This window comes from Zootermopsis nevadensis, unplaced genomic scaffold, assembly GCF_977971745.1.
Source record: "Zootermopsis nevadensis isolate Lab colony 2312 unplaced genomic scaffold, Znev_1.0 Znev_ptg000012l, whole genome shotgun sequence".
Classification (NCBI taxonomy): domain Eukaryota; kingdom Metazoa; phylum Arthropoda; class Insecta; order Blattodea; family Termopsidae; genus Zootermopsis; species Zootermopsis nevadensis.
Genome location: NW_028259144.1, coordinates 4,175,878 through 4,190,420, shown reverse-complemented (window position 1 = coordinate 4,190,420; position 14,543 = coordinate 4,175,878). Strand labels below are relative to the sequence as shown.

Genomic DNA, 14,543 nt, shown 5'->3' with positions numbered 1-14,543 from the left:
ATTCATTTGATGACAGTCTGTTACTCAGACTGTCATCATTGAAAGGAAGAATGACAACAAGGAATGAACTCTGAAGGACTACAAGAAAGAGGTTGTAGCCTAATTTAAAATACCAACCCAGCAATCTGACTGGAGCGACTGAGTAAAATCACGAAATACGTTTTAGGATATCCGACCTCCCAGATACAAATCAGGAATGCTGGTCACTCGGCCGCCGCGACTTTCTGTATAATTAGTTATTCCGCACAGCAGCAAATAACGTAATGAAATTGTAAAGAATATTTTTTTCTATGAGGATAATGAATATGTTAATTACTTCTATTGTTTGTCCTACTATGTGATATATTGTGTAAGGAGAATTTTTGCAAGGGCCTGATCCAGAGACAGCAGAGCACTTCTAACATAACGGGGCTCAAATCTTGAATGGGCCTGCAGAGACAAGCAAGGAACGAAAGCTGTCACTGGCATTTAAATGAACTATCATCAGGTTTTTGTCGCCCTCAGTCCAACATTATCGACAATTTTAACACCAAGAAAAATTAATTTAAACTGACTCTTGGCAAATCCCCTTTTTTTTTAAATAAACGTAGCTCAAAATGGGTCATCTGAAACTTCAGCCTAACCTCATGAAACAGAGTCCTCTTCATAAGCGAGTCTAGAAATTCCCCGCTATTTATGGAATTGGAAGGTTCATTATCGTTTTCAGAAGAGTCAGATTCTTTCACGTTACTGTGATGTGTGCTACATGCTCTGACCATCTCATCTTCCTTGACGAATTCATACAATGAAAATCCTTGTTATGCAAATTTCTCTCATTTTTAAATTTCAATGGCATAAATTTCACTGGAAATAAGGGTTATTAAGACATCATAACGTAGCGGTAATTTGGAATGTAGAACGGATGATGTTAACGACGTGTTTAAGTCAGTCTATTTCAGATGAGGAAAACGTTTCTAATTGTAAACAAATCTGTACATGTCAATTCACAGCTAAGGTAGATAGTATACAAAACATCCTCGTTATACGTTGCTACGCTGATGAAAACCGCAAAAGGAAACTTTAGAACGTAATGACGATTTTCGAAGACGATACCTTCTGAACACAAGGCAAGAGTGTTATCGCTGCACTAACCTCCTGGGGACACAAGGCTGATAATCGGTTCATTTTTGTGAGGCACGAAATGAGGTAAAGAGGAAAAATATGTCTTCGCGTTTAATAAGAACCCATCCACAATTCTCCTTAATGGACATGAAATACCACGAAAACAGCTGGTCGGTACTCGGATCGATTTTAGAATGACTCACACGGCTACGTGCTGGGCCGTAGCTAGACGTAACGGCTTATATACAGCCCATTCCGTACCGTGTTAATGAAAAAAGATGCTCAATGACTGTGTAGCTATTAAAGACAGAACGGGAAACGTGGACTGGATTAATCTGGCTCATGACAGGGACTAAACGACGGGCTCTTACCAATAAACGGAAGGTAATAAATGCTGATGTACTGTTCAGTGAAATGAACCTGGAGCGGCACTTCATGGAAATATGAGTGAATGAAGAGAGGAAATCAGGAGTATGGAGGCTCAAGTAGGGGCCAGATGTACAGGCTGTGCCAAAAATATGTATAAACAATGCTGACGTATGCAACGGTTGTGTGTATACATCTTTTCGGGACATTTTGTATACGAAGAAGGCAGAATTGTAGCTCACATTAGAAGGCGAGGGAACAAAGGAATGAAGATAAATTACACTGAAAGAAATAATATGAAATTTAGTAGGCATTATACGCATGCAGAAGTTATCACGATGTAGAAACACAGGAAAAACTGGCGCAAAATGTTGGTAACATTAGCAAATTCGAGGTAAAATGGTATCAGGCACTTAAAAATTATCAGGTGGAATGTGTAACATACTCAGGAGTACAAACGGAGAAAAAGATTCCAGATTCAAATACAAATCATTATTAAGTAGACAATATTATGAAGGAGCTTGCTTAGTAACAAAGAGAATTATAGATGTGCAAAATAAAGGTGACTAATCGCAGTTTGGAGTTTTAAAGAATAATAAATTAAGGTAGATGTACAAATGAGGGAAGTTCCGGGGAATCACTCCTCACCCCCTGAAACTTGTATGTGGCACACTGAAGAAACATCCTAGCCGAGGTACTCCGCTTCATAAAGTTCATAACAACACCGTCATCCACTTTCTGACGATTCTATCTTCCTTTTCAGGTCTGGTGGGCAACATGTTATCCTGCGTGGTCTTCCTCAACACGCACCTCAAGATGAGAAGTTCCAGTTACTACTTAGCAGCGCTATCAGCCGCAGACTTCGGTTTCCTGGCCACGCTGCTTCTCGTGTGGCTGAACAGCAATGTCGGAGTACAAGTATTCAACAAGGACGGCTGGTGTCAGGGGCTAGTCTACATCAGCTCTGTCTGCAGTTTCCTCAGCGTCTGGCTCATCGTGGCCTTCACAGTAGAGCGCTTCATCGCCGTACAATACCCACTACATCGCCCGCATATGTGCACAGTAGCTCGGGCTAAAGCTATAGTCGCTTGCCTGGCTGTAATCGCCCTATTGTCACACCTTTACTCGTTTGTAACTGCCGGATTGGTCAGACAGGAAGATGGTTCAGACGTATGCGATATGCTGGAGGAGTACAGAGAAACAATGAGAATCATCAACATTGTGGACAGCTTGGTGACTCTGATAGCACCACTGATTTTAATCATAGTCATGAACACGATGATTGGGAGGAATCTGTTCGAGTTCAGACGCCGCTTCAGGCAGAACCCAGAAACACAGGCTCCACGAGAAGGCACAAGCATGGAGAGGTCGGACATCAACCTTAATCAGCTTCATGTAAGTAGAACCTCAGCGATAATACATTTCAAGATTCACTGTTGAAATTCCTGGACGATGGCACAGTGTAGATGCATGTGTTTTTAGAGGCGCACCAGTTTCGAAAACAGCGGTTCTCAAAATTTCCAAGTCCTGGGGCCACTTTCACTCCTTGTTATCGACTCTCTGGCCGCAAGATTATGACTGATGAAAATCAGTCGAAACGCCGTTCCAGTATATAAAATAAATTATTCAAATAGGCCTACTATAGTAAAGAGTTTTAGACAGTGCTCGTTACGTTTCTTTAACAAATTCGGTCATTAGTGAGATATTTAAAACTGTTTTTGTACCAGTAATATTTCGATATCAGGTTTAATTCGTCATGTTCGTATTCGCACGCATCTCTCCAAGTGTTCTTTAGTTTGACGCTTCGTAGTTCTTGATCTGACGTTCTTAATTAAGCTGCTCACAGCGATAGGTATTATCAGATATTGACAGCTTTAACAGGGCATGTTATGGTATCATGTACCTAGTTTTCATCACATACGTTGATACAATGTTATAAAAATTGATGTATAAATGTGCCTCATCACGTGGTATGTTTCACGTACTTGCGGAGTGTAGAAATAGCAATAACTCACCAAGAAACAAAATCATACAACTTTTTATAATAAAATCAAACACGTTAGACACGAAATGGCACCGGGATTAGCTGAACGATAAACTGCATCATTCTAATTGAACCCCAAGAGTCGTTAACGTACAATGCATATTAGTGGCGTCGATATTACCAGAAACATTGAATTATGTTCTCGAACCGCGTGAATGATTAATTATTTAGCTAAATTAAGGTATGCTAGTGTTCGTTCATTCATCAAAATTAGTTCATTTCTGTATCGTTTTGACTACGCAGTCAGTAGATTAGACTATACAATGTCGAATTATACGATTATAGCGAATAATTAATTGGAAAAGTTATTGAACGAAGCGGCCGTATTCTACTTTGAGGACCTAACCCGGAAATTTATTTGAGATGTCAGGGAAAACCATGAAAACCTAAGTTAGTCGGTCTCAGGGCCGAAATTTGAATCCAGGATATCCCGAATACGAAGTAGTGGTCTCCATTCGGCTGCGATGTTCGGTGACAATCGAACCGAAGACATCGAATTTCACAGCCAGTAATATACTTCCTGTGCTACATGGACTCATCTGGAGATCGGCGTAAGTTCAGGAAACGGCGAGAAAGAGTTACAATTTCACTTTACATGATGAATTCTAAAACAAATATCAGGTTATTACTTGACACATCATTAAAACACATAGACGTTTCGCATACAGTCTTGTAAGAAGTGATAAAGTGTTAAAAATAACTCAAAACCGTTCCACGGGAGCTCCGTAATTGTTAATTACGTACATGATTTTGATTACAACGAGAAAGCTTCGAGTCGGGTTCATTACGTATTCATGGCGGTTGGAGTGGAGAAAACAACCCCGGCGAAACTTCTGCGTGATTTGCAAGTAGAAACCTCAAAAACATGTGATCGACCGAGCACAGAGGGAACAAAGAGACGGGGCGAAGAAATAATTTGTTCACAAGACCAAATAATACAATCACAGTATGTAATCAAATGTCCATCTACATAAACAGGAAACCGTATTACCAACACTAATTGCATTACTGACGCAGTAGAGACGCGACGCGTCTGATTTGTGATCTTTACGTATCTCATACGGGATGCGACATCTGACAAGAGATGTTTCTACGTCCAAACACAGCGTGAATTCCTTCTTTTGTATTTAGAATTTACCGACACGTATTCTCGGACCAGAGCCGGCTATCCTCACAGATCAGATGATAACAGCTGTAACAATTAATCTATTCTACAGGAATCAGTTAATCACAACCATAACGTTTAATTTACTAGATACTAATCCGGTTAATAACAGCTATGAATAATACGTATGTTCGATATTACTCAGTTGATCAGAGCTATAACAGTTAGTTGTTCGAAATAAATCAGTAAATCACAGTTATGACGGTAACTTTGCTTGATACATTAACTTAATCACAGGTATAACGCTTATCTGCTTGAGGGGGGAATAGATAATTATTATTTATTATTTTATTTAGTGTTCTGTCTGACGACAGGTCCATATGAACAGGATCCTTCCATCCTTTTCTCGGACTGGGACCTGTTTATATACGTTCTTGGCAGATGATCCAGAAGTGGTTTGCCATTGCCTTCTTCTGTGTGTGAATGGAGTAATTGTTGGGATGCCACGGAGAAACCGGGGAAGCCCCCGGAGGAAAACTCCGTGTTGCCTAGACCACGGCCTTGCCCAACACAAGTTATAAATTCGGGCACCGCCGGGAATCGAACCCGAGACCCCAGGATTACAAGGCCAGCGTTCTAACCGCTAGACCACCGTGGCTACTGATAGATAATTACAGCCATAAAACTATCAGAGTACATCATAAAATAAAGAAGGCATATCAAAAATCACTGCTCGTCACTGCTGGTGCGACTCAATTACGTTTTGAAAGGACAGTCGGTGTTGCATTAGTGATACATCAACGAATAGGTTACGTTTGAATTTCGTTGACTGTCGTCATAACACTGCTGATAAATGATAAAAAGGCTTTGTGGAGTAATGCATTTCTAGTAAAATTACTCTATGCTCTATGACCCTCAGCCATGTATTGCTACAGGCTTTATGATTCTCTTTACGTTTACTTGTACAAAACATATCTAGGTGTTTCTGATGTTATTAGCAAGGATACACACAGAATATGCACTTCTCAACTTCCCTTTGATTGAAGTTTTACTTTCAGAAATCAGTGCAATAAAATTCTGTGGCTCAGACGTAAAAAGTACCTTAATAGTTTCAACTTTGGCGCTTTTATAGTAAGTTATAATAATCTTTAGAATGAGTACATTTAGTGTCTGAAAGCAGTAAATCCTTTCAACGATATCAGCAAATGAGAAATATAAATGCCAGTCAAAACTGTTACTTGGAATAAAGGTAAGAAACAGCAGTTTAAACTGACTACTGCAAAACTCAGCTTAATATTAAGTTTAAACTGTTTATCTTTGACGTACAGAATTACATTTGACTGCAACCCGATCTTCAGAAAACATAACTGGAAAGAAAGGCTCCTCGCTCTGTAATCTTAAGACAAAATTGGAAGTAAAATTTATGTAGTGAGGCGGGTATTTCACTAAGAAGACCTAACAGGAAGTAATTATAAAAATAAATTCAAATTACGTGTATACAGTTTACATGTAATGCATTTCTCTGTCAAGTAATTCAGTAAAGGAAGTTTTCAATTAAAAAAACTATATATTATATATATATATATATATATATATATTAACTGCATATTTTTACGTCAGTGTCTCATTAGAGATAATAACCTACGAATTGAATAAAAATAAAAAATAATTCAGTCCTGAAGATGGCTGTCTTCTGAGTTGTTGCACCGTGTAGTCTGGTAGATGTTTACTGACGTTTCAGAGGTTCTTGCTGCCTCCATCATCAGATCGCCCTGACGATGGAGGCAGCTATCATAACAAATAAATATATTTTTCCGTCCAAAATTGATACATGGAAAATAATTCACAGCGCACTTTACAAAGTTATTCTCATGCCACAAACCAATGAACAATGGAAAAACGGAACTATCAGTGCAGTAGAAATATGAATATAATTGTGAAATGTTTAATGTCGCTTTTAGAGTTCAAAAAACAGAGTGTCCCAAAACGATGTATCCAGAGAAACAACTTTGGTTACCACTGTCAACTGTGCCACGAAGCTAGCGGTGGTAATTTTGAACACCCACACTAGATTCGCTTTTTCACCAAGTACCAATGGTGACGTATGTAAAAGTTTGTCTTTATTCAATTCGTTGATAAAGTGTATGCATCTTTTTGGGACCACCTGTGTGACATGCTTTTGAGGAAGCCTTCGAGTTTATCCACCATTCTCTTTCATTTACAATACAGGCTGCAGGCCTTATCTATCGAAACTGTCTTATTAATACGAAGACTGCTGTCTAACGGGTTGTAACTATTATCAGACAAGATTTGAGTCTGGAGGGCCTGCGTCCTGGGATCAGTAAGAGAATCGCTGATCAAATTACTGGCATTCCCTGATTGACGACGGATTATCAGAGACAGAACCAGGTATATCCTCGCAGTTCAGAATGCTTCAGTAGAGACTGGTAATGAGGAATATTTCGCCTGTGGCACATTTATACAACGTTCCAAGAACTTAATACGTTATTTATACAGGCTGTTTGTGAAACACGGCGCCACTTAGGGGTGTCTGCCAGACTGTTTTTTTAAGGGATGTATCCTTTTGTGTGTAATCGTTATTTAGGCAGACAGAAAGCATGTATACAAATTAACAGTCATGTCTATTAGTTTCGGACACTTAAATAGAACTACGTGAAGATGATTAATTAAGGTCGAAACATTAAAAATTATAATTAAATCCGTGGCGTAACAGCTCCAGAGATCCAAAGCCGACTAGCTTGACTGCTGGCCTCACGTTCACATGCCTAAGCAGAGGTGAACGAAAGGTCGAAACATATAGTGGATTATTAATAAATACTGGAACTACAATAAAAAAAACGTATGCAGATGGAATGTCATCCTAACGTTCTACCAGAGTGCACTGCGTAAGAACACAGAAGACAACCATCTTCAGACTCAATGCCGTGAGAACTTGATATCACACATTCTAAATTCTGTTCGCGTGATGCTGAAAGTCGTCTGAGGCTCCACGCCACGAACTGCACCAACGTCGCAAGTGTGTAAACAATTATCCAAACTTCGTTTCGAAGTTTTGTCATCCTAATTCGATGAAGAGCCTTTGCGGCAACCTGTACCTCCAGACTGGTACCGCTGATCCGGCTGTTTCAAACGACATCAAAATCAATTTCGACCTCGAGATACAGGGATCAAATACTAAATGAAAATCCTGACATGACGACTTCATGAAATGGCTCTCAGCACCTCCCGCACAGAACCACAAAAATAGCTGCCCTTAAAACAGGCTTCAGTCACCAGTTTCAACTTCTCATTCACGTATTTCTATCACTTTAATAAAACGCATCGAGTACGGACCGTAACTTCGGATAAAATGTCTTCTTAGACTCTCTGTGAAACTGGAATGTCACTTTATCGAATTCGAAGGTTCAAAGCGGACGAGTAACAGGCTCTTGAGAACTCGGTGATGAATGTTCAGGTTCTATAAAAGGCAGGAGATTCCTGTACCAGGTGATCGACTATTAGCTTGCCAAGAAGGACTCTCTTCCATGGACTTATTTATTGCAAAACTCATTCTTCTCTAAAGTGAGCGTATGAGATCGGTCTTCATTAATAAACAATGCAAATGTTACACGGAGCTTATACTTCACGGCCTATAAAGAAGTTATTAAAGAGTTGACTCGTGTCTTAGAAAATAACTGAAGCTGTGGTAAAGTTTATCGTTTACCTCAAACATTAAACTTTTCTTTAATTCAAGGCAAAGCACGTGCCCAACTAAATAATATGACTAGAAAATTTGTTACAAATATTAGCTTTCATTAGAGTACTTAACACTTCTCCAGCGTCAATATTAATCGTGCAAGGATTTTTTTTTTGTATTTATCTGAACAGGTAACGTTAACTCACAGTTTTGGAACAGTCGCGTCTCGCGTGTTACATTTTAAATAAAATGCTTGTCCTATTAATCGGATATTCTCGATGACTTAAATAACAAGTTCATTCAAAAACATGTTAACTATGGGAGAGAAAAATATAAAAAAGTATTGACACTTACGCCCCACTTAATGGTACCTGCACCTTGTCGTGGTGGTGGGGCTCGAGTACCTCAGTGACCCCAAGAGCTACTGGTAGGGCCTCCCTAGCCAGATTGGTCGAGGGGGAGAGGTCAGACTACACAGGTACCCTGGTCCTCCAGGTTGGGGGTTGGTCGCAAGGCTAACAACCTTACACCGTAAAAAGAAAGATGTTTCGAAACCTCAGTCAAAGCCTCGGACGGACGGACCTAACGGAGGACCGAATCGAAGAGGGGAATTGAGGAGGCCATGGACCGAATACGGACCGGAGAGCCATAGAAGAAGAAGAAGAAGAAGAAGAAGAAGAAGAAGTGACACTTATGCATAAAGCGTCAGAAGGGATTATTTTTAAAGGCGGAAATTTAATTGAGTGACAGATGTGGAATACGAGAAAGGGAGCTATGACTGGTGACGTCTAAGAAAAATGACGAAAAACATTTCCAAAATTATAATTTCTACATTATTCAAATTGTTACATGTATTACATTTCTATGGATATCCATCGCAACACGAACCTCGCGACATCAAATTTAGATTAATAACAATTTTACTAAAAAACAGACAATGCAGAAATATGTCGTCAGGGGCTTGAGTCGTGTTTTCAAACGCACGAAGTGTAAGCCGCGATCTGCGGAGGGCGACGGCCTTACCTGAGTGTCTCTACGGACCGACACGTTTCCTTAGAAGAAATTGGAGTGCTTAAAGGTGGAAGCAGCAACTTGAATACAAACACCCGAATGGTACGGAGGTTAGCACAGTCGATTAATTTTCAATTTAGTTTAATTGGATCCGTCGACTACGAAAATAATAAACTAAGCTGTCAGAATGGTAATCACTAGAAACGTCACGACGTAATTAATTCCCCTTCATATGCGGGAGCATACTTGTTGGAATCTTGGTGCAAAGACAGTTTATCGTGGGATACTGTATTCCTTTTCAATTCTTCCAGGGAAACGCCAGGAATCTTAGAAGATATAATGCCTATTTTCCTCCAAAATCCTCTTCCGCTACTTGCTTCATTTTAGATGACCTGGGTTCGGTTCTCGACAGGTGCCCTACTGAATTACTATTTTTTGTGTTTTCTCACTTTACCGTAATTCAGTTTTTCCATATTAAGTACCTTTAAAAAAAAGCAGTTGCCAGTTTATGTCCGTCTGTCAACAAGTCACATTACCAAAACTGTCTGACCGATTCTTCTATATATCTCGATGTGATAGATTTGCATTAAATTTTGTTGAAACACGTCGGTTTAATTTCGATTCATTTTGAGGAATTTATATTCATTTGCGCATTTCAGTTTCCACTTGAGTGTTACCGTCCGTAAATAATCTTCATACTCTTAGTTAACGACACCTGAATGTAAATAATTTACACAACACACATTATAATTTCCAATATTTAGCTTAATCTTAGCTTCTAGCTTTATCTTAAACCATGCATTGAAAAAAAAAATTCTGTATGTACCGCGTCTAATTCCCAATAAACATTATAAATTAAAATCCATCATTTTTCTGGAAATTAGGATCATGTAAAATTTCACCGTGTTTAAAGCGTAGAAATACGAAACACCCTGTGTAATACATCGATTATCCTTCAGCGTCTCTAGCGTTAAATTACATACCTTTACACCACCCTCGCTCGCCCACGAAAAAAGGGTCTGGCTTTCTTGTTTCGTGCACAAAGTGGAATACATGTCAGGTAGACAAAAGAGGGGCCACAATGCAGTCGTCGAGATTCAAGAGTGCAAATGTTTATTACGCCGAAAAAGGAATTTTCAAATGACGGTCGGATACAACATTTACATAATGCAACAAACAACAACAAAGCTTTCAATTTTAGTCTCCAGTTCTCCTTTTCAGAACACCCAACTTTTGGATTTAATTCCTAGAACGAGAACGCGTTCTATTCGCTTTCCTAGAACAGCTCAGTGTTTTTTGTACTTAATATACGTGGAAAATAAAGTCGTTTTGTGACAGTGCCTCAAGGCGGCGAGTTTGAAGATACTTGTCGCCTGAGATTTTGTGCCGTGTACCGACGTTTCAGAGGTATTTATACTGCCTCCATCATCAAGGTGATGACGATAGAGGCTACAAGCAAATCTGAAATATCAGTCAATTTCTATCAGACTACACGGCACAACATCTAAGAAGACAATCATCTCTACATGTTTTTCTTCTCCCTGGATCTCTTTAGATGTGTATAAAAAGATTGAAAATTTGTTTTAGACTCGGCAGTAGGCACTGACATATTGTTACAAGAGCAGGAACCAAATTTAAAGTTCTGTTAATCGACTGATAACAGCATTTCGGAAAGTAGGAAGTGTTCGTTCTGCCGACAAGTATATTTATCGAGCGACAAAATATCTGCAATTACAGCCGTACTGATTTCAAGCAATGCGTTAGCTGGCACAACAGAATACGATTGTAAGAATTTAATAAAGAGATTGCTTTCGTCTTTTTGTGTGTAAGAGGGTTCATACATTGTAATTGGGGCTGCGTTTTTAGATGGAACATTCTGTAGGTACATTCATCGTCATATGACCTTGAACGTACGTATACCTTTACCCGGAGAGTGGAAATTGGAAAAAACTAATGCCGATATTAGCATTATAAGTTAAAACACCGAGTGGACTTTTAGGTACATAGGCCTACCAACATTTCGGAGAAACATACTTGTCTCTATCTTCAACCCTGGATATGGAGGTAGTACCTCCCTCCGAGAAGTTGCTATCTATCCAAAGTCCACAGGGAATTAAAACCCAGAGGAATGACGCCGATAGAAAATCGATGGTGTTATCACGTGTATGCAAACGCATCCAAAAAATTTTCGAAGATTCAGAAATTTCGCTAGTTGCAAGCGCATAGGATGCGTGCGACGTTGCTCTTCAGAGGAGGCCTATTTGTTTGTGATAGCTAGAAAAACTTTTAGAACTGTAATATACACAGCGAACCAGGAGATAATGTATACGCGAAACTGAGTAAGCTGTGTCATGTAGCCTATATTTCAGCAAAGTATAAGTGTTTTCGTGATGGTATCTTGCCGTGCGCTTTCGTGGAGAAAAAAAAAGCTTGAAAACAGCCGTAGTAAATATGATAGCTCTTTTGTAAATCCTCGTATTCCTGAGTTTGTGGACTCATTTCATCCAGAAGTTATTCGCATTTTCTCTCAGTCCCTAAAGGCAATTTCTGAGACTGCAGACTAAATAAAAATAGGCCATAACCTTCCATGTACTTCAGAAGCCATTATTTTAAAACCCTTTCGTTCTACGCTATAAAAAATCTCGCAATATACACAGTAAATTCCATGGCCACACTCAAAATACTCAAAATAAACATGGCTCCCATTATGCTTCTGTACACACCTACAGTGTTTTGCAGTAATCTGTAAAATACCAATTGTAAAATAAAACACAGTGCAAAAATACTTATTCTTAACCATTGTAGGAAGTGTTGTAAGTAATTTCACACACTCTTCTTCTCATCATCGGCTCATTATGTTTAAAATTGATGAATGCGTTTTATTTTAAGTTATGATTACTTACGGTAACTCCAATGCCATCTAGGTATACACAGAAGAAAACCATTCCCATATATGTCTACTGTTTTTATTTGTTTTTTAACATAAAACTAAGATTGTAAGTTACCACGCGTATGTTGGATGCATCATCCATATCTGTGAAGTTAACAAATGTCAGTATATAAACAATTCATAGTGGTATACCAAGATAACATGTTATTAACAACGATACTAAGTTCTGTATCCTCACAATCCAAAATTCGAAAAATATTCCTCTCCGTTCACACGTCAAGTGTTCCGGAAACAACCAGAGAACTGCCTTGCTTACACAACAGTTATTATGCTGACGTCATCTACGAGAAATCACAAAATTTAGATCACATGTTTACATTCCTAATTTTTTTTGTGTCTTGGGACTAAAATTTCTTGGCACATTTTGTAGTCATTAATCAATCCGAATATTGCACTTAGCCGCATTTCCCATGACATGTGCACCGTAGATTCATAAAAGCAAAGTTCGAAACGTTTACGCGATGTAGTCTTTGAATCTGTTTTGGTAGACTGGATATTTTAAAATGCAGAATCTCACATCTCTGATGGCAAGAATTAGTGATTTTCATCTCAAGATCTGTATTTTATTTCCAACGAAAATTCCTAAAAGGAAGCAGGGTGACAGAGATATTTGTAATGATTCTTTCTTCCGCAAATCATCATACAATTCCTTGAGAACTGAAATGTAAAATCAGCTTATTGAACTTGATCTAATCTTTCCCGAAATCGTGACCTCAAGTAAAATGTTTTCGTCAGAAAACATTAGTAATTTAAACAACGACGCAAAATTTCACTCGTTTCCGTAGAAGTGTAAAAACAATTAAATTAATAAATAACAAACACATTGAAAGTAAGAGAAAAATATAAAATTATCTTCACATCTCATGTTATATTGACCAGTAGGAGACTAACAAGAAGCAATCTCAGTGTTATTAGGCGCTCCAATAATATAAATTAATGACAGGAAAAAGACAAGATATAACTACCCATTTTTTGTTCCCTTCAGTATCCTTTATGACGTTCTCAGCCTTGCTTTAGTGCTGCGTGTCACAGCTGCTCCCAGATGTAACACAATAAGTAACACTTGTGCTTAAAACTGAAAGTATCCAAATCACGCAACTGAAGACATTTTGATTTAGTGAAAGTAATTAAGGATCACAGTTAAGTTCATAAAACCTTTCTGATTCACTTGGGCATTTAAACTACTTATTAAAAGAACCCTAAGATATTTAACAGTCTTCATAATTAACATTTGTAGAAACTTCAAGGACTCGTAGCGAAAGAGTGGTCCTTATACCATAGGAAAAGATTTGTGGTAGAAAGAAGCACTCCATAAATTTATGAATAGCAAAAAAAAAAGAGCTTCAACACGCACGCCGCCTGGGGAACGAAAATAGGTGGTAGTCATATATAAACTTTGGTGAATTCCCCTGACGAAAAGCCCGAGGCGAGACACGACAAACTAACGATCTGGACCAACCACTCGCCTGAACGACGCAGTAAGATTGGAGTTTGTAAGTAATGGAGACAAAACACGTTCGGATACATTTGCTACCATGCAATCTTTTGTAGAACGAAATGAGATTAAAGCGTTTGTAATAATAATGTTACAACGAGGAAAATCCTCTCGAGCCATAGGATGAGGAATTATACAAATAAAACGTAACCTGCGTACATTGAGCTCCTTAACCATTATGGATCTTGTCGCACACAGCGTGTTAAAGTTTATTCACCGTCATTTCAACACAGCTGTTAATAATAATGAAGTATAAGAATTTATTTAAATAGGGTTTGGCCCATAAAATAACTCTAGCCTAGACAGAAGAAAATTTATATGGAAGATTCAAATAATATAATAAAAAAATGTTTACTAAGTTAAATATAAATTTTCAAGCGTTTCCACTAATATGCAGAGCATCTGGAAAACCGTTTATCATCCATATTTTATAAAATACGCGGGATAATAGTGTTTCTTAACTAAATACAGAAACATTTCCTGAATTTAGTATCCTTGTACGTTCATCATGAACATCTGCATTTATTATTCTTCACAGGGTTATTAATTGTTTTAAAATTATCCTGGTTTCCTGTCATACTCATACAATTAACTTTTGAACATTTATTTCTACACCAATTTATGACATGTCCTTACCCAGTATCCTTTTCCAACCCTTCCTAATTTCTTGGACATTTTTGTTATTGATTCGTCACCACCCTTATAACAGCATAAGCAAACTATGCAAAATTGAAAAATGCTTTAGCGTAGGACAGATGTCACCACACACATCCT

At 38.4% G+C, this 14,543-nt stretch overlaps 1 protein-coding gene and 1 long non-coding RNA gene across 4 annotated transcripts in view; one reads left to right on the top strand and one right to left on the bottom strand.

The window, feature by feature from the left end:
- The window catches only part of LOC110832624 (uncharacterized), a 149,865-nt gene that overhangs the window by 87,236 nt on the left and 48,086 nt on the right, over nt 1-14,543 (bottom strand). The window lies entirely within an intron of this gene.
- LOC110832621 (uncharacterized) overlaps nt 1-14,543 on the top strand; it is a 62,147-nt gene that overhangs the window by 14,729 nt on the left and 32,875 nt on the right. For both annotated transcript variants that reach the window (XR_015534898.1, XM_022069777.2), the window contains exon 2: nt 2,231-2,862. Coding sequence is in view for 1 of the 2 variants with exons in the window: in XM_022069777.2 (XP_021925469.1) it covers nt 2,231-2,862 (632 nt within the window). In the remaining variant the exon portion in view is untranslated. The remainder of the gene's footprint in view (nt 1-2,230; nt 2,863-14,543) is intronic.